Here is a 20,555-nt window from a genome sequence, read left to right as displayed (position 1 = left end):
TGAGGAGAGTGACCACCTCCCAAACAACTAACCACAGTGGCTCAGCCCCGGCCAGTAAGACTGACCCCACCAGAACTAACCCCACCCGTCAACCTTCTGAGCACAGCACCAGCAAGACGATCTAAGCAACTTTTCTCCACCAACCTAGCTAAGTTGAAGCCAGCTTAGACTGGAAGAAACCAACGGATGGCGAGACACACACAGCATCTCACACAGCATCTGGCACGCTGTAACCACAGCCTTAAAGTAACCTCCTCCATCTCTCTTCTCTCTTCTCCCTTCTCCCTTTTATCTCCTTCCTTCTCCCTCCTCCTTCTTCCTTCTCCTGTTGAAATCAACTGTCATCACTTGTGACTGAGAGAACCCTGACCTGGGGCCAGCGAGATAGCTCGGTGGGTCTAAAGCATCTGCTTAGGCAAGTTTAGACAGCTGCAGTTCAGTCCCTGGCACCACATCCCCTGCCAACCCTGCCCCCGGGTGGGTTGAGGCGGCCACACGAAAAATGAGCCCTGACTTGTACCTGAGGAAGGCCTCTCTGAGAGAGTGACATTTGAGCTGACAGGGCAAGTTTAGGGTGTTGGAGCAAGGACAGCACTGGGGACTGGGGTGGGGTGAGGGCGTTGGCTTCCCCTGAATGTCTGAGTCTAAGGTCTTCACCAAACAACCACTCTAATGCAAAGAACTCCCTAGTCCTTTGGGTATGGAATAAACCAAACAAAGACTTGTCCTCTCCTGACTGTCAGCTTTACCAAGAGCTGAGCTAATGTATTATTGATGAGCCATAAATAATGGGGCCAGAGTGATTTCCAATTCAGTCCTGAAGTGCAAAGTAAAATACTGACATTTTAATGAGGATTTTATTGTCCAGGCTCATTGTTTACACTCTGGAAATGTGGGCTGGCTTTCTCAGGAAAGCAGGTTTCTCTTTACTTTTTTAATATTCTACCTCTACTTGTCAGCAGTCTTTTGAATATTTATATGAAACATTACCGTTAAAGTAAGTCAAATAAAAGAGACCAAATAAAACCATACCTGAAAGACAATGTTGTTAGTACTTCCCAGGGCTGTGTCTTCACAGCGTGGAGCAAAGAAAGGTCAGGCTCCCCCCAAGCTCCCAGAGGACCCCCTGGCTCCCTACAGGGGCCCAAAGAAAAAACTGTTGGCATTCTGGAAGGCTGAGGCAGGAGGACCACAATCTTGAGCCCAGCCTGAGAACTTCGTGACTTAGTAAGACCCTGTCTTTAAACAGCCCAAAACCTAAGGAGGGCTACAGTTGCAGCTCAGGGCAAAGTCCTATCTTCAATCTCTAGTAACATGCATAGACACAGGGGCAGAGAGAAAGATGTTGGCCACACAAAACCACGTTCAAATCCTGACGTAATCATAAATTAACCACATGACACTGGGCAAGTTTCCTGAGTCATCTAAGCCTTAATTTCCTCATCTGTGTAATGGAGGAAATAATGTCCAGCATTTAGCATTTTCTTTTTTTTAAAACATTTTATTTTGAGACAGTGTCTTGATATGTTTCTTAGAAGTCTTCAGTTAGCCAAATCTTCCTGCTTCAGCCTCCCCAGTATCACAGATCATAGGTATATACCACCATATTCTGCTTAAGGTTAAAAAGAATGTCAGTGCATTTACATTATTTGTCCAGAGCCTTGTTCCTGCTCTTAGAAGACAGCATTACGTCACCCACCGGATGATTCTGCCTCTGTATCTTCAGTCGTCCACCTAAAGCTGCAGGCATCAGGGAGAAGAAGCTGGCCTCATCTGAATTCCTCTCCTTTCTCTGGGTTAGAACAAGAGCAAATGAATATAGTTTCAAATTACTAAGTCTGGAAGTAACTTGTTATAGAGCAATAAATAATGAATACAACATAAGTTTAAAATCCTGCAAGGCAAAAGTCCTAACAGTATGATTAAGTGACAAGTTGGGAAAAAGTTACCGCAGTTATCGCAGAACAAAAGATGGTTGTCTTTAACATGTAAAGAGTACCAAGAATTTGAGGGCTGGGGAGATGGACCAGCGGTCTAAGCGCCTGCCTAGCAAGTGCAAAGACCGGGGTTTGATCCCCAGTACCGTGCGCTGTGCTGCCCTGGGCGCCAAGCTGGCCACTGAAGCCGGGCGTCGTGGTGCACGCCTGTAATCCCAGCACTGGGCAGGCTGCATCAGTACAAGAGCGAGCTGCATAACAGACCCTGAACCATCTAAATAGAAGATTTTTTAAAAAGTAAAAAGAAAAAAGAATACCAATAATTCAATGAGAGAAAGACCAAGAATCAAATGGAAGTATTAGTAAAACATACATATTTACAGAAGTAAAAAAGATAAATGTCTCCTAAACATGAAAAATCCTTTTATTCATTTGAGAAAGCAAAAAAATAGAAACTACGACTGTGATAGTTTTTTACTTATTAGATCAGCAAAACTTTTTTATAAATTATACTTGCTGCTGATGCCATTAGACTACAAATGGTCTCACACACGACAGGTAGGAGTAGAAATAAATGCAATATCCATGGAGAGTAGTAATTTGAAAATAGCCAGCCGTGTTACAAATTCACAGACCTTTTGACCACAACACTTAACCTTTGGTGACTTTTCCTGATCCTCTCCATGTATATGAATGGACACATGAGCAATCTTGCAGAAATTATGTGCTCACTTGCACAAATAATAGCACTGTTTATAGCAGCACAAGATCAGAAACAACCCTAAATATCCAACAATAGAGATGGAGCAAATAAATTATTAAATATTATGCAGCCGTAAAAGAGAATAACAAGGTACTTTATATACAAATGTGGAATGACCACACAGATTTTTAAGTGAAAAAGAAAGAGTGAGCTACTTAGGCTCTAAACAACGAATAAAGTTCTTACAAATACAAGCAGGCCTTCCATGTTCCTAAAAGGCAAATATGAAGCGTGATTTAACTGTAGGAAAGGAAATTTGATTGCTAAAAGACAGATAGTGCTGGGCATGGTGGCTCATGCCTGCAATCCCACCACTCAGGAGGTTGAGGCAGTAGGATCATGGGAGTGTGAGACCAACCTGGGTTACAAAGTGAGCTTCAGGCCAGCCTGAACTGCATAGTGAGACGAGAGAGAGAGAGAGAGAGAGAGAGAGAGAGAGAGAGAGAGAGAGAGAGAATTTAACTTTTTGAACTATATGAATATATTTCCCAATTTCAAACAATGTATATGATTTGAATTTATTTAGTTAGTTAGTTAGTTCTTGACAATGCCAAAGACCAAACCTGGATGCTAGGTAAGTGCTCTACCACTTAACTACACCCCAACCCCTATGATTTAAATTTTAGAAATAACTTGGTGTAACACACTAAGGCCTCAACTCCATAACTATTTTTGAGGTTCCATCATGTGTCCTCAGTGTGCAAGGTGAGGAGTACACACCTTGGCACAGAGAGAAAGCCTTCCCCAGAGTCTCCCAGAAACTTTCCCTTTATGCCACTGTGGCCAGAACCAGACTATTTACCCAGCTCTGAATCAGTCCCAGTAAAGTGCAAGAGGGGATTTGAAATTCCACAATTGGCCTAGATTAATTGGGACCTACTGCAAGGACTGGGCAGCTGCAGAAAAACCTGATCAAAGTTGGGGTTCTATACAAAAGAAAGCAGAAATAGTTAACCAACACAATACACATATTAGGATACAGAATTTTGTTGATTGCTTATATAGAAACCTACATAATATCTATATATAATAGGAAGTAATTTTTCCAAAGAAAAAAATAAGTATAAAAAAAGAAAAAAATGGGCTGGTGAGATGGCTCAGTGGTCTAAAGCACCTACGTAGCACAGGGACCGCAGTTCTATCCCCCAGCACCACATGCCAGCCAGCCCCGCCCTCTGGTGGGCTGAGCTGCCCACACACACACAAATAAATAAAATTAAAAAAAAAGAAGAAAAAAAAAGTATAAATTTTTTAATGTTACCCAATACCCATTTAAAGTTGGATAAAAACATCTCATGATTTGAACTGGGACAGAAAGATGTGGGACTATGGGAAACATTTTACTCTTACTTTTGAAATCTGTAACTTTGTTGGAGCAATGAGACAGAGAGGACCAAACCTATAAGATAAGCAAATGAAATGTTTCACTCCCTTGGCCAACAGTGACTGAGTAATCATTATGAGCAAAGAACTGTGTTAAGGGTTATGCAAGATTCAAAGAATAAATACAATGCCTCTGCACTAAGCATTCTGTGATATAAGACTCCTACACACATACTTATGGTCATTATAGGGACCTGGGAGATAGCTCAGCAGTCTAAGTGCCAGCCTGGCAATTGCAAGGCACAGGGTTCAGTCCCCAGTACTGCATGCTGTGAGCTGGCCACCAAAGCAGGGCATGATGGTGCATGCCTGTAACTCCAGTGCTAGGGAGGCTGAGACAGAAGGATCACTATGAGTTGAAGCTGCACAGTGAGACCCTATACCAAATAAATAAATAGAGAGAGAGAGAGAGAGAGAGAGAGAGAGAGAGAGAGAGAGAGAACCATTATAAAAACAAAGATGGTGGAACAAATGTTTTAAAAGCTCAGAGGAAGAAGAATCTGTCTGGCCCAGAAGACTACAAAAGAGGGTAGGAGGTGAACCTTGCCTAGTGTTAGCCTTGAAAGATATAGATATGTTTAATAGGCAATAATGTTGATGAGGAGGGAGGGATTAGAGAATAAAAAAATGGAAAAGAATGAACATTCTCAGTTGGTAGAGAGAAACCAACATCAGCCTAACAAGGAACCTGTAGAAAGTGGGTAGCCTCATGGGATGCCTAGTATCATCCTTTAACAACAGAAAGCCATAAATAACAACAGGCAAGTATCAATCCATACAAAGAAAGGAGACTCCTAAGAATAAGGAAACCTGAGCTACCTATGTAAGGAAAAAGATCCCTGGTGGAGCAGAGAGAAATGGGCAAAGCAGGTGATCAGAGGAGTGGGCTGGTGTCATGTTTATAATCCCTGAATATTAGTACCAAGGACAGAAACAGGTTGGAACTACAACAAACAGAGTTAGAGGGCCATTTACTGATTAAAAGAAAAAAGATTTACCAGTCTATTGCAATGTCTAATTTTACTGTAGTTGAATGCTAATTCAAACTGACACACACTGGGGAGGGAGATTGTGACATTTATGAGGTAATTGAGTATATATTTGTACTTAGTAAGGGTGTACAGGGCCTACAGGTTCTCACTGCATTGATCAGACTCATAGTGATCCGCTGGTGTTCAGTCTTCCAAGCGCTGGGATTACAGGCACGCGCCACCACACCCAGTTTCAATCACTGCCGCATCGCACGCTGGGATCGAACCCCAGCTGCTGCGTCTGCCTAAGCAGGCACTTTAGTCCGCTGAGCTATCTGGTTGGCCCCAATATATTTGGATATAAGAAATTATTGTAATTTTAAGGTTTTAGTTTTAAAAACTCCTTATCTTTTGGAGGCATATTCTGAAATATTTATAGATGAAATGATATGTGGAGTGGTTTTCAAAGTAATACAAAGGGAGGGAAAGGTCGGGATGAAACAAGATCGGCCGTGATAAGGATGGGGCTACAGTTAAGTACAAAGGCGAGTTCCACCCCCCTGCCTACCTGAAATAAACCTTACCAAGCCTCCTCCGGGATCGCAAGTCTTTGGAAAAGGCCCCGCCCCATCTGTCTCCACTCCCCCAAATCGGGTGCCCCCAGTTGTCTATTTACAGGGTCTCCGCACCTTCTCAGTCTCCCCTCCCGAAAATCCATTAGCCCCGCATATCATAATCTGCGTCCTCTATTCTTCCCCGGGCTCCATAGACTGCTTTGAGCTTTGACACTTTCCACGGCCTTTCGCCCTCGACCTGTGGCTGCCCGGCTCCCCCCACGTCCTGGGGGCGTTTGGTTGCGTCCAGCCGCCCACCGGAGGAGCGCGTCCTCGTCGTCATGGCGACGCTCAGAGCAAGGGCAGGTGCTGGCCGAATCCTGCCTGGGAACTTTCTCCAGTGTGAGTGGCCTCGGGGGTGGCCCACAGGCCGCCCAGCGCCCCTGCCGAGCTGCCCTGGGCAAGTGCAGCCAGAAGTCAGCCTGCGCCGGACCAGAGCAGAGGTTGGGCCCGCGGGGTTTCAAAGAGTACTAAGGTAGCGCGTGGGTCGCCCAGGAGAGGACGCCTGTGGCCAGGTGACCCGGGCTTCCGGGTAGAGAAGGCTGCCAGGCTAGGGGAGGCAAGTTGGGTGGTGGAGGCAAGCTGCGAGAACACTGTTTAGCTCTTTACCTGCCTGAAATTCAAGCTAGGACTTTGAGGAACCAGAAAGCGGAGGAGGGGCTAGGGGTAAATTTAAGCAGCTTTCCTTGGGGGATGCTAGTGAGGGCTGCGAGTGAGAGGGGTGGAGGGGAACAATGGGCAGCAGAAGCTGCTTTCTGAAAGTGATGTAGCCACTGTGTGCAGCTTGATGCTTGGGACTCTAAAGCTGTGGGCCTTCTTCAGGAAAAACCAAGATTCACACATAGTTGGACGTTCAGTTTAGGGGGCTTCACTGAAGCAGCATCCTGGCCAGGGGAAGAAAAGGCCCCAGTTTAAGGGTCTTGGTTTTGGCCAATATAAGGAAATGTGGGCCCTGCGAAGTGTAGTTACAAGGCAATCAGTCATTAGTGTCAAGTGAGGGATAGACACAGTCATTGGCGAAGAACACAGAAGGGTGTTGGGATCAGTGTGGACTTAGTGAGAAAGGAGGGATTTCAACGGAGTATGTTGAGGACAGGCAAGCCTCCCAGAGGGCCGCGGCGACCTAGCCTGAGAGCTGCAGAGATCCCGAGACGGTGCCCAGGCGTCTACACCTGGCCCACCATTGACTTCACTACCTCTAATCTGTACTCACAGACTGATCTGGAGAAATCTCAGAAGGAGGCATCCTGTTTAAATGCTTACTTCAACATTTTCTAAATTTATTTCGCTGTGAGGACCTCTGTGGGCCCACAGAATAGCTCATGAGAGCATTTTGGGGAAAGCTTTGGAGGACCGTGGAAGGGGTTTAGAGCGGCGGCACCATATTGGGTTATGATGTGTGAGGTAAGAAGATTGATGAAACTGTGTGTAGAAATGGAGTGCCTACAGCGACACGAGGTAGGGAGGGCCGGCACCACAGTAAACCACACAGTGACAAGAGGTACATTTGTTAGACAGAAGGGGGAGGTGGCACACAGGGGTGATTATACTGCAGCCCTTTCTCTCCAGGAAGTGACCTTGGGCACTGGAAGGAGGACTCATTTTTCTTAATAAAATGGCAGCAGTGAAAACCCCCAGCCGAGAATTAAAGAATGTGGAAGAACCCTTCAATAACAAAGTGCCCCTCCTTCTGAAGAGCCTCGTGGAAGAGCCCAGGAAAAGAGCAGAAGTGCCTAACCACCTCCTCGAATCAAGTAAGCGGTTAGGGAACAGATGCGCTTCACAGCCCGCCTCTTCCCAGGCCAAGAGTCCAGAAAGCCTCATGGAATTCTGGTGCCCATTTATCTATATTGGTTTATAGGCTCATAATAGATGTTTTGACTATTAAGAACGATAGTTTGGTTTATATCTAGCCACTTGAGTGGTAGTTTTATGGTATAAATTACTCCCCGAGTTCTGTATCTCTCCTATCTGTCTCTGCTGCTCGCTTCTTGCCCTCCTTGATCACAGGAACTAGTAACAGTACCTCCTCCCTGGCCATACTCTCCTCCTGTCCGTATCCTTTCTAGAATCCTACCTGACTCATCTCTCTCCTGCTTGAATACTCACAGTTCTCCTTGCTTGGGGAATAAACTGGTATGATCTGAACTTGGCCATCCAGTGCCAGTCCCAGCTCATCCACAGCTCCGGCACAATGTACCCTGCTGCTTCAGACCGCCAGCATTTTCCACCTTGCTGCCTTTCCCAACACCACTGCTGAGCCTTAAGCCTGGAATATCCTGTACAAGCACTAAACAAAAAATACAATGAGTGTTTTTAAATTTTAAAATGTATTGCAGTAAAAGCACATCACCGATGATCACCCTCAGAATACTCCCCCTTACTTGAAACACATTGGTCCCATCAGTCTTTCTTAAGTAGTTCTGTAAATCCCCTTTCTTGTCTTTATGAGGTATAATAAAAAAATACAGTGTCTACAGCTGCCAAGCACCATTCCCCAGAAAGGCAGGCTCGTAAAAACATGACAGTGTGTCCTCATCCACCTCGTAAGAAATTAGACACCACAAGCATTCTGAGGGAGGCAGGTCAGTGGTGAGAAACAGACAGAGCTGGGCTGACTCCTGACTCCCAGATTTGGCTAATTTCTCAACCCTGTTAAATCTCAGTTCCCTGCTTTGCGCTGTGGAAATAACAGCTCATCGAGTTGGAGTAAGGATTATACACAAATGCACAAGAGCCCTGCCTGACACAAAACAGGGAAGGAATGAAAAGGGTCACGCAGTGAGGTCTCAGCGCCTTCTCCACATGCTTCTGCTTCTGTCCAAATAAAAAGCTCAAAAGAAGTTTGTAGATCCGGAGACCTCTGTGAGCTCAGCTCTTTGTCTTTGGGGCAGCTTAAGAAAATCCATCCACATTACAACAGAGGCAATCCAGGGCTGTAACGTCTCTAGCAATACTTGGAGAGTCAAGATTACTTTCCATCATTTTGTAATGCTGTCCAGAGGAAGGGAGATAACAAAAGTTAAATACACAGTAATACAGTTAAACGCTTGGTGTTTGGATGTTTCGAATTGCGCATCCATCATGTAATGAGTGATATCAGTGTTAGGACAAAGACAGGGCACGTGGTTTTTATAAGCTTGCGTCTTATTAGTAAGATGTGTATAACCTGTGAAGAAAAAGTTATTTTCGTAGGTAAGAAACCTATAACAGGAGCGTCTCCCAAGTGATGCTTTAGAGACAAAGCAGTCCATTTTGGAGGATGCTTACCACGCAGGCGCTTATGCTGCTGAGCTATATTCCTGGCCCAAAGAACTCTGCTTTCCTTAGAAACATAATCAGTCTTGTTGACAGCTGTACTTAATGTCTAAAACTTCCATGTGTTTAAAATGTCTTAAAGAGATCCCGTGTCAATAAGATCTTCAGTGTACTATTTCCTGTGGTGTCTTAATATGTACTTGTCTACCTTGTTCTTGTAGAGATTTATGCCAAACTTCTGAATAATAGTGCAATCCAGGCAAGACCTGGCATAGTGCATTTTGGAGGCTATCAAATAGAAAAACAGCACCAACAGATTCTGGTAGGTACTTCTTAGGAGCTATACTTAGTTATAACAATGCAATTATACAAATGTTCTGTCTTTATTACCCATTGACCTGAAGTTTAATCATCTGAAGGGCCAGAAACATGGTTTCATGATGATGAGTCTTCAGGATGCACCAGTGTCTTCAAAAAAATCGAAGGCTCCCCCAGCACTCTTTGCAAATAGGGAAGAGGGTGTCTCTTTCCTGTGAGTTCACCCCAGCACTCCATTCAAGCTTTGGGGTCAGAGGCCTAAGCCTAAATCAGTCATCTGGCCAATAAGGATTTGTTAGGTCTAGGGAGGGAGAAGCCAGCCCTACCGAACAGGCTGCAGAAGAAGGATTTTTGCGGGGCTGGCTCAACCCTCTACCAGGCAGTACCCAATGTCACAAGGATGCTGTTTCCATGAATCCTTCCGCACTTAAGTGAGGTCAGAGAGGATCGACCAGGAGGGGAACCTGTCAGGGGCTGTCTTAAGGGCAGGTCTGGTAAGACAGGTGGAGGTGGTGATCAAACTTGGGTCCCCTGCACCTGACTGGGTTTTCCTGAGCAGGCGCTTAAACAACTGAGCTAACCCACAATCCCCCAAGGCTGCCGAAGAGACTGGTGAAAAGCTGAGCACAAAGTAGTCAGAGCCCACAGTAACTGAGATTTTTACCACAGATCCATAAGGAAAATTGGTCCTACTGGACCAATTGACCTTATTGACCCTGACATTGACCAGAGTAGGCTGTGTGTGACTTCAGGGTCTTCCCTCTACAAAGCTATGTGAAAACATGCCAAAGCATTTCTATCAACTGTCCCACTTCCATGACCCACCAGACTCCATAAAGTCACGTCGGACAGGATATCTTAAAACGGCTTCACATGGGGCCTGAGCTTTAAACCCAATTGGCCTGTGGGCTGTGCTGGGCTGTCTTCCTGTGGCCCTTTGAGACCCTGTGTTTGTACTGCTGCTCTTCCTGTGGACCTGTCCCTAGCTACAAGACTACTCTGGGTACATTCTTAAAAGTACGTCTTAAAGGGGATCTTTTTAAAGCAGAGTTCAAATTATGAAGCTTGACCCTTTAGAGGCAAACCATCACCAGAGAAAACTGAAAGATGCCAAAGCTGTCAGGAAGTGGACTTAGGTTTCTACCAGGCAGTACCCAGTGTCACAAGGATGCTGTTTCCATGAGTCCTTCCGCACTTAAGTGAGGACAGAGAGGATCGACCAGGAGGGGAACCTGTCAGGGGCCAAATATTCCCACTTACCACAAAGGCTTGGATCTTAAATTGTTTCTAAGAACTTCACCCACAGAGCAATGTGTTCGAGGATTTAAAGTGAGCCTGGGGAGAATCACATGGAGAGAAAAAACATTTTCTCAAGCTTTCACAGAGAGCAAACTGGTCAAGCAATGGCCGTGACTCATCCTCAGGTCAGACACTGACAAAAGGATGTACAAAAGGTGGTACAGGGCTGCAGGATAAATCCTGAGAGTACTTGGCTGACCTTATCAGATACAAAAGTTAGAATTCTGGGTATGTAGGTCTTGCTATATCTTGGTCTTAACCATCCAGTAGAAAAGTATAAAAATGAGGTATATAAAGTAAATCCATATTAATACGATGAGCTGTAAAAGGCTCAAGTCAATAATTTCTGAGGATAACCCACTAATATTATAGACTGCTAGACAGTGTTAGATGTTTAGTTGAATTCAAACACTTATAGTATTTAGATGCCAATAGAATATTCACCTCTGACAGGACAAATAAATAAATAAATAAATAAATAATTTTTAAAAAAGAAAAAAATGGAAATAGAAAGAAGCAGTCAATGCTCTAATTAGCTTTGTCTACTTTTTTCAATTGTTTGTACTTTTTCTTTTCTTAATTTCTTATACATTGCTCCAGTTTTTTCTTCTTCCAATATCTGGTAATATGAATAGCTGGTTGTAAGACAATACCATGTATTACAACAAATACTGTGAAATTCACATTACTTTGTTAAGTAAAAATCTGTATGAGTTGTCAAAAAATAATTAAAAAAAGAAAGGGGGGGGAAAATACATCATATAGGTGGTACTTTGTAAATGGTGTTTCACTTAATCTTCAAATAAATTCTGAGTCCAAAAAAAAAAAAACCAACTTCACCCAGCAGTCCCTAAGGACATTTTAACTAGGAGATGGCATCAAGACCAAAGTTTTGGGGGTTTTTTGTTTTGTTTTGTTTTGTTTTGTTTTGTTTTTGGTGGTACCAGGAATCAAACTCAGGACCTTGAGCTTGCCAGGCAAGCTATCTCCCCAGCCCTGAGACCAAAGTTAATGATTCATTTTGGAGCTTACTTCGCCTTACTGAACTCTGTCTAGGTTATGCTGGGATAGAGCTACGGTAAGTATTATTCATAATTACTATCTATGAACCAAATAGATATCAAAAGCTAAAATAGGATTTAATTATTTGCTTCTTTTTGGAAAGCTTCGTTGAAATATAATTGGCATAGCATTAATTCACCCATTACATCACTCCTACAATTCAGTGATTTTTAAGAGATTTGTGTATTTGTGCACCCCTTAGCACACTGTAAGTGTAACATTTTATCACCCTAGGAAGAAACCTCACAGCAGCTCCTCCCGGTCTGAACTCCCTCTCATCTCTCATACCTTCACCCTGCTTCAGCCCTGGTGTAGGCAAGCACTTAGCTATTTCTTGAGTCTGGATTACCTGTTCTGGGTGTTGCACGTGACTGAAATCCTACAACGTGCAGTCTTTCTGCTCTTTTCGGTTAGCAGCATGGGGACAACGCTCACCCAGCTTGTGGCACGAGGCAGCACATTTTCTCTTTCTAAGGCTGAATGACACTCCGTTGTATGCATGAAGCGCATTTGCTTATCGATTCACCAGTTGATGGACGCTTATGGTTTTTTCACCTTGGTGTTATTATAAATGATGCTGCCATGAACATCCATGTTCATGTTCTTGTGTGGATATATGTTCAGTTCTCATGAATATATACCCATGACTATAGCTGTTGGACTATGTGGCATATAAATTTGCAGTAGCTGCCATTACAAGTTGTCACACATTTAAGAAATTAAAAATTAAATGTATTGAAATGTTTAAAAATAAAAATTTAGGCCAGAGCCTAACATGAAGAAGTTAATAATGCCGTGCTCCCTCCAAGGCACTTGGGGAGAGTCTTCTGGATTCTGGGACCTCAGGTGTCCTTGGCTTGTGGCTGCCTCTCTTTTGTTTCTGCCTCCATCCTCACATGGCCTTCTGCTTTGTTGCCCTGTGTTTTCTGCTTTGAAGAGGATACCTTGTCACGCGACTTAGGGCATGCCCAGGGCCTCTAGTGTGAACCCCATCTCAAGATTGTCAGTCTTTGGTAAAGACTTTTCTCCAGTAAGGACACATTCACAGGTGTCAGCGACTAGAATGTGACGCACGTGTTCAAAACCACCACTTAATGTACTACGGTTTTATTTGCATTTATTTTATTGCTAATGATTCTGAGTACCTTTTTGTGAGTTGACTGGCTAGGTGTTATTTTCCTCAAAGAAATGCCTGCTCAGATCCCTTGTACATTTTATGCTTAGGTGATTGGTCTCTTTATCCTTACATTTTAAGAGGTTGTTTTTTTTTTTTTTTTTTTTGTATTTTAAGGAAGGGTTTGCAAGGTGCTCAGGGTCTCACTATTAGATTGGACTCCTAGTGATCCGCTTGTTTACAGCCTCCCAAGAGCTGGGATTACAGGCACACACCACCACGCCCAGTCTCAAATGCCATCTCAACCGTGCCCCGGGGGCGGGGCCAGCACCACAGGTTGGGGGATCAGACCCCCAGCCCCTATGCCTGCTTGCAGGAACTTTAATCTGCTGAGCTATTTGGCCAGCCCTAAGAATTTAATTTTGATTAAGTCCAGTTTTTCTCTTATCACTTGTGCTTTTGACGTCACTTCTAAGGACCCACTGACAAATCTGAGATCATAAAGATTTTCTTCTAATAGCTTTATAGTTTTAGCTCTTAAATGTAAATGGGTGGTTCACTTCAATTTTTGCAGTGTATGAGTTGAGAGTTCAACTTCAATCTTACTCATGTTCCAGTATTTTTTGAGGAGACTATTCTTTGCCCATGGAGTGGCCTGCATACTCTTATTAAAATTAATTGACTGTAAAGGTAAGAGTTTTTTTTCCAGACTCTCATTTCTACCCTACTAATCTGTATGGCTCTCCTAATAACATTACAGTGCTTGGTTACTATAGCAATTCCATAGGAATTGGATTAGTTTGTCAATTTCTTTGAAAAAAAAAAACAACATGTGGAATTTTTATGAGTCATATTGTATCAATCTGGTGAATATTGCAAGGCTTTTTTTTAATGGTACTGGGGACTGAACCCAGATTATTATACATTGCAGACAAGTACTCTGTCATTTAGCTACATCCACAACCCCTACCCCATTTTTCATTTCAAGACAGGTCCATCACGTTGTCTAGGCTTCCTTGAAATTCTGATCCTTCTGCCTCAGCCTCCCAAGTACTTGGAATTATAGGTGTGTGCCACCAGACCCAGCTGAATATTGTAATCTTAATAATAGGTCACAATTCTTTATTTTTTTTTCCCTCAGCAGAACCAGGGATTGAACTCAGGCCCTTGTACTTACCAGGCAAGCGCTTATTCTACTAAGCTAATTCCCTGGCCCTCACAATTCTTTTTCTGATATTTTATAATTCTGTGACTAGCTTTGGGGCGTTTTCCTTATGTATCTATAGAAAAAGAGGGCTTACCTTCCTTCAAATATTTTCTTGGGAATCATATAAGTCCTGTTTGGCTTGCTAAGGTTTCCCTAGTTTCACATAATATTAACATTCTTTACAGGTTGTCAATTATTAGAGCTAATAATTAACTGGTAATATAAAAGATAACCATGCCAAAATCAACAGCTGCTTTTTAAAACTAGCTTTTTTTTGCTTAGTATGATGTTAATGATTCTAATAATGTTATAAAATTAAGATTATTTTATCCATATCATTTGCTTACTTTATTGTTAATTTGTCTAATTGACCAATTTTTATCTGTTATTTTATCAGCAGTAAAGTTTAGTGTTTGGTCTAAAAAATTATGTTCATGATACAGTGGGCAGTTTTCTTCCATTTAATTCTGAGGATCACAGTTAATAAGAGTATCCACTATGAACCAGAGTGCTGGAGCAGTATGGGATATGTTAAGGTGAACAAAGTAGTAGGGTGAGGCGAAGAGATTAAAAATAGGCTCTGTAGGATAAGCCATCATCTCACCCATTTCAAGGGAGTAAAAGAGGCTTGCAGAGGAGATGACGGGTGGGACAACACAGAAGCAAAGGGGTGGGGTAGGGAGAAGACACTCCAGCTTCAGGAGAGACATCGCTAGAAGGTCAAGGTGAGCAGGTGTGAGGCATCTTTGGAGCCCACTGTGGAACCTGATGTGCCTGGACTGCAGGATGCATGGTGGGAAGTAAGGACAGAGATGGTGGAAGATGTGTGTCGGCACGAAAGTCTTAACATATAGAACATTCTTAAAATTCATGTAGTAGACCAAGTTAATGATTGTTTTTGCATGCAAGAATGATGTACTTGAAAAAAATGAGGCCGATTTCATGAAATTTGAGAGATGGATGTTGTTTCCAACCTTTTCATTCATTACCTTCCCCTAAGAAAATGTTAATGAGAGAAAAAAATATTAAGAAATACGATGTTGCTGGGCAGGATTGAGCTTTGGAAGGTCCCAAGCCATCAGAATGTCTGAGACTGTTTTGTCCTTCCAAGCAGCAACTTCCATTCTCTCAGTGGGGGATGTCATTCCCATTGAGAGCATGTGGGGGGCCTCCAAAGTTGATTTAATTATTGCAAAAGCTCTGAAGCCTCAGCTCCCCTTCACTCTGCTGGTGAACAGAGGAACGAACGGCTATTGCTGTGTTGCCAGTCCCTCAGCACCTGCGACAAGCCTAACAGAGAAGGCGGTCAAGAGTGCTCGCAAAGGAATCATACAGAATGCACTCTCTGGGAAGGCACTGACAAGGCAGAGCCTCACTAACCATCACACTTCCATCAGGCACTAACACAAACAGAAATAGATAAAAGGACAAAATTAATTCATCTTAATGACATTCTGAGAGATACTGGAAGACCAAGCTTTCTGTTTCTACCAGCAGAGTAAAGCGGAAGCTTACCCTGAGATTCTTGCCCAAGGAGGAGAAAAATCCAACAGCTCTGGGGCTTTTATCTTGGTCTTGCTACAGGAAACTATGCAAATTGCCCAAGAGTGAAATGATTGAATGTGTGTTTTAAAACCACAATAAATTGTTCATTAACATTTGGGATGATCCAAGTCTGGCCAAAGGAACTAAAACATTTTACTTGCATTCATATTGAAATCACTTCTGCAGTAAACTTTAAAATTTGAAAGAATGGGCTCAGTGTTTTCAAAAGCAAGACCTCTTATATTACTTTTCCTCTTTGAGACAAGATATTTGCCTGGGAAATTATCTTTATTAAGTACAGAACCCATTAATTTTCCTGTTGGCAGCCACAAGCAGAATTGTTAGCCTATGAAGCCTTATATTAAATAAAGGAATGGTTCCTTCTGTCCTTTTGAAATAATAATATTACTTTTCAGTTCCCTACTTCAGCTTTTAAGGACCCCCCAGGATCTTACTTTGCAAAATCAAGGCAACAAATCTCGATGGTTTCTCCTCAGGCTGTGGGGATGGGGGACATTGAAGGCACCGTATAGACACAGTATATCATTCTAGAATGTCTCTCTTACCCTCGCACTTTAGAAAAATGTAGTAGAGAACAAAATTTTAGGGTAAAATGCATGACCAACACATATGTTAAGGAAAAACACTTTTAAGTTAAAACTGAATTTATAGGGCTGGGATGAAACACTGCTTTTCTCTGAGATGATATGAGGGAGGTGCACCTGGACTCCCAGCTTGGATGCTGTGGTACCTTTCATTTTTTGCATACCTTTCAGAAGGCTACTCTGAAGGATATTTGGCCTCTGGCTCCAGTTGCTCAGTACCAGAGTGGAAACTCCGGAATAATATTACCAGTTAATCCACACATCCTCAGCACCCCTTCTGCTCACAGAAACTCCTCTGACTATTTTGTTAAACCTCACTGGTGCTCTGTAGGTGCTGCTTCTGGAGTACAGACTCTGGATTAGGATCTTCCAGTGCTCACTATGGACTCTGGAAGTACAGATCCCTAGTTTCTTCTGAAGGGGGCAGAATGAAACCAATTTGATCATCCTTGCTGGTTTCGCTATCCTTGCTGGATGATTTTAGTAAATGATTGATTTTGGAGCCACTTTTGTTCCCAGGTCTCCTTGGACTCCCAGCTTGAGGCCTTTGTCACCCCCACACTCCATGATAAGTATGGGGACAAAGTTTCTGCTCAAGTCCAGTGGGTGCAAGGTACCCCTCACCTCCAGATGGACCCCACCACCCAAGGCTCTGAGGGAGACGGCCCAGCACATTTATCCACCCCATCTTCCACAGAAGGGCCACTCTTGTATGCTGGATCCCTGGGCGCAAAACCTTCACCAAGGCTACCCCTCTCTTATTCCTAGGTTTTTAGCATATTTAAAAATGAAAAAATTACATAATCAAACAAAATCAAAATTATGGTACTTCAGGAATGTTCCCCTGCTACAAATAAAAATTTTTAACATGTACAAATCCTACTGCGGTCTCCTTGGGAGTCAGTGTGTAAAGTCTGATTTAGGACCTTAATGAACACAAGGCCACAGGCAGTGAATCTCCCAGAGCCCCAGGGACAAGCTGAGCCTCTGCCCTGGATTGTGGAAGCCAAAGCCTCTCAACTCTGCGTGACCCAGGCAAAGCCCAGATGCCTAAAGCCCCAAGTTCCTACTTCCCTCTCAAGCAGAGGGAAACCCCCCTTCCTCAGAGAAATTCTGCCTCTGAGCATGGCCTTCTACTGCCATCAGGATAGCCTTTATATAGTGTTATTCTTTAAATAGTGTATGGTAAACTTTCAATCTTTTAAAAGGTTAAAAAAACATGTCTGCGCATATCCGCTTATGAACAAGATGAGGTATAAACACATGAGGAGATGAACATACAGAAAACCAGTGCCTTGACTCTAAACTCGTCTTTCTCGCCCCCAGCACCTGGTCAACATTTCTGATGAAGACACACATGTTCATGTTTTACCCCCACAAACCAAATACTTTCAAATCAGCTATGTGAAAAAGGTAAGTGGCCTTTGGCCACTTCCCTACCCATGGTGCTCTTTGGGAGGTTTTCTAAGTCTCAGGCCTGTTGGGGTGGGCAGGAGTGTTGTCTGTTGTCACTCACAGTGCGGTGGTCTGTGAGGCTTGGGGCTCGTCTCAACGAAACCCACTTGCTTTCCAGGAAAACCGACTCATCCCTGGCCTGTCCCTCGAGGTCACTATTACATTCTCTCCAGATGAGTGGCGATACTACTATGACTGCATCCGCATACACTGTAAGGTAAGTTTCCTCGGTGTTTTGCTGAGGGTTGGCCAACACTCAGTGAAGGAAAAGAGAGACAGATTGGCTCAACGGAGCTTCCTCAGCTGGGCATAGGTGTTCCTCAGGCCCCAGTCCAACTGTCGTGGAAGAGTGCTGTCCAATGTCATGCATACCCATTGGATGGTTTTGGGCTGGCAAGAACCTCGGTTGGGACAGTGGTGGGCAGGCTCAGGACACTGTGTGCTGCAGGTGTCCGAGGGCCCTTTGTGAGAAACCTCCCTTACTGTGTGGCCATGTGCTCCCTCAGGGAATAGATTGAAAAACGAATGACTGCCAAGTCATAATTACAGATTCTGGCAACTGCCCTGAGTCTCAGGGGCAGGGTTCACAGAGGCAGTGCTGTAGGTCTTATGGCCTGACCTAGAATGCTGTATGACTGATTCTTCTGAGCCCCTTCTAGGTCCTCGGTGTCTCCCTTTGACCTCCACAAGCAGCTACACTTATTGTTAGCTCTTCTCTTAACATCGCCAACTACATTCTTCCTTCTCTGTTGCAGCCCCAGTTCTGAAATTCAAGAAAACTCAAAGTTAGCTACATGCTTAGTGCTTCAAACCTAAAACGGAAGAGTGGGATGTGCTATCTAATGAGCTTGCTTTTATTGCTTACAATCTGTACATAAGGTGACTTTTCATAGAGACATTTTCTTTTGAGTTTTCTTTTTTATAAAAGCCATTGGAAACTTGAGGACCTGATTTTTTTTATAAGTTGATGGCATTTTTCATTGGCTCACATCGAATTAGCAGTGTTCCTACAGGGAGAAGGAGTAAGCCTCAGACCTAAGACACCTCAAGTATTTTAGATCAAGAAACACATTTCCTTAATAATGTGACAAACCATTGTTTTAGGGGGAGAGTTTTAATTTTTTTTTAAGACAGGGTCTCGCTATATCATTCAGGTTGGCTATAGCCTCACTGTGTAGCCCAGGCTGGCCATGAACGCACAGTAATCCCTCCTGCCCCAGCCTCCCAACTGCTGGGATTACAGGCCTGTGCCACCACACCTGGCTTCATTTGTTTAAAAAGCCTAAAAATGAAACTAGAATATTATTTTCAGAATGGGTATTTTCTCCTTAGCAAAAGGAAGATTTCTAGACTAAGCACTGTGTAGAGGACCATTTATAACAATGCATATTTCCTGCCACTTACAGTAGTGCTCAGAGCACAGCTCACTTCTGATTTTTTAAGATCGTCATCTGCTTTCATCCTTAAAAATACCTTTGAGAAAGGGTATGATTGTCTCTGTCTCGTGAAAGAAGACCTGGTTACAGGTCTTGCTCTCGGTAACGCATTTTGCAGGACTAGAACCAGGTCTCTGTCTCCTTTGTCCACTAATTGCTCTCTGTTCCGTGCCGTTCATATCAGACGACTTCTAGGTTCTCTTTCACGTGGACCATTAAGGAGTGTCTCGGCACTCATTGCAATAGAAGCAGATAGGACGGTCATCGCCTCTGCGCGGGGGAATCATTTTCTCCAGCTTCTTGGATGATAACGAACATCATCTCAGTGACATACAATTAAAATGGTCTATACTTTATGTCTAAGAAAACTCAGTATTTCTAATGTACTTAAGTACTAGAGTTTAAGAGAAAATTTTAATGATGGAAAGTGAGATATGAAAATAAACATCTACAAGTTGGACTATAAAAATTACAGTTTTCAAAATGTTTAACTTCACCTTTTTCTCATTAATTGTAGGGAGATGACACCTTGCTTGTGCCTATCCACGCCTATCCTGTCATGAACACCTTGGACTTTCCCACATTCATAAATCTATCAAATGTTCTCCTTGGTGAGAGGTGAGTTAACAAAACGAACTGGTGCAATATCATAGGACATGAAACAGAAGAGATACACAAATAAAAACTTACTCGTGTTTGTTTTCTAGTAGAGGTCCTTCTGCCTGAATTAGACTGGTCCTAATAATTGAGAAGGCAAAATAAAATATTTTTTAAAACCTTCAAACCTTGTAAGAAGGACAGGAAATGCATGAGGTCATTCAAATGAAGGGCACCAGTCGGGTCTTCAAGCGTGGCTGAATGTGGGATTTAAATTAAGTTACAGCACCCGGCTCTCTGGGTGTCCTAATTCTGCTGCCCTGTGCTTCCTTCTGACAGATTCCCCCTCTTGGGGGCTTGAGTCTTACTGAGTCCTATTAGACCACCTTAGGTCACATGCCTGAACTTACCAATCACCTTTTACACGAAAGGAAGCCAAATCAACGCAAATTTAGTTTAGTTACAAGCCTACAGTAGAAGCCAAGGCTCAAATTCTCTCTGTCCCTTTGGGCAAATAGTTAGTGATTCCATTTATAATTAATATACCTATGATCCTATTCCTGGTCTTTGCAGAGGAGCTGCCTGGCTCCTCACCAGCTCCCCTCTCCCCCCCACTGATTCAGCAATAAGGAGTTAATATCTAGCTTTTTAGGGTGGGAGACACCTCTGCAGGACCCAGCTACAGACTTAGATCCACTCTGACTGTGTGATACTTCAAGTATTGCCCATGCTGAAAAGACGTCTAGACAGAGGCTGTGGTTCTGAAGGTCTCTGCGCCAAGAGGAAAGTAGGACCGTGTCTTCAGTTAACCACACCAGGTGCCAAGCGCTATACCAGAGGGCACACGTAGGGAGCTCCGTGGGCTGCAGGAGGAACGTGCTCAGTTCTGATGGGCGCACTGAGAAAGTCCTCACTGGTCTAAGAGGTGACATCTGCATCATGGGTAGGAGGACTGGGTAAGCGCGCGGGACTCCAGGCAGACGGAGCATCT

At 43.5% G+C, this 20,555-nt stretch overlaps 1 protein-coding gene across 1 annotated transcript; it reads left to right on the top strand.

The window, feature by feature from the left end:
• Positions 1-5,979: 5,979 nt before the first annotated feature.
• LOC111815300 (cilia- and flagella-associated protein 221-like) lies at positions 5,980-19,925 on the top strand. The gene is made up of 7 exons (XM_023709685.1): positions 5,980-6,183; positions 7,238-7,422; positions 9,148-9,248; positions 17,403-17,489; positions 17,650-17,748; positions 19,485-19,585; positions 19,904-19,925. The coding sequence occupies exons 2-7, from the start codon at positions 7,284-7,286 to the stop codon at positions 19,923-19,925; spliced, it is 549 nt and encodes a 182-aa protein (XP_023565453.1). The 5' UTR covers positions 5,980-6,183; positions 7,238-7,283.
• Positions 19,926-20,555: the final 630 nt, after the last annotated feature.

This window comes from Octodon degus, unplaced genomic scaffold (assembly GCF_000260255.1).
Source record: "Octodon degus isolate 3935 unplaced genomic scaffold, OctDeg1.0 scaffold00014, whole genome shotgun sequence".
NCBI classification, from domain to species: domain Eukaryota; kingdom Metazoa; phylum Chordata; class Mammalia; order Rodentia; family Octodontidae; genus Octodon; species Octodon degus.
This window is presented reverse-complemented; position numbering and strand designations above follow the sequence as displayed.

Bases quoted from the DNA above. Each gene is read 5' to 3' on its own strand.
- LOC111815300 (XM_023709685.1), top strand. From the start codon at position 7,284: ATGGCAGCAGTGAAAACCCCCAGCCGAGAATTAAAGAATGTGGAAGAA. The intron at 17,749-19,484 runs GTAAGTTTCCTC...CATTAATTGTAG, and splicing joins GCATCCGCATACACTGTAAG to GGAGATGACACCTTGCTTGT. The intron at 19,586-19,903 runs GTGAGTTAACAA...TCCTTCTGACAG, and splicing joins AATGTTCTCCTTGGTGAGAG to ATTCCCCCTCTTGGGGGCTT.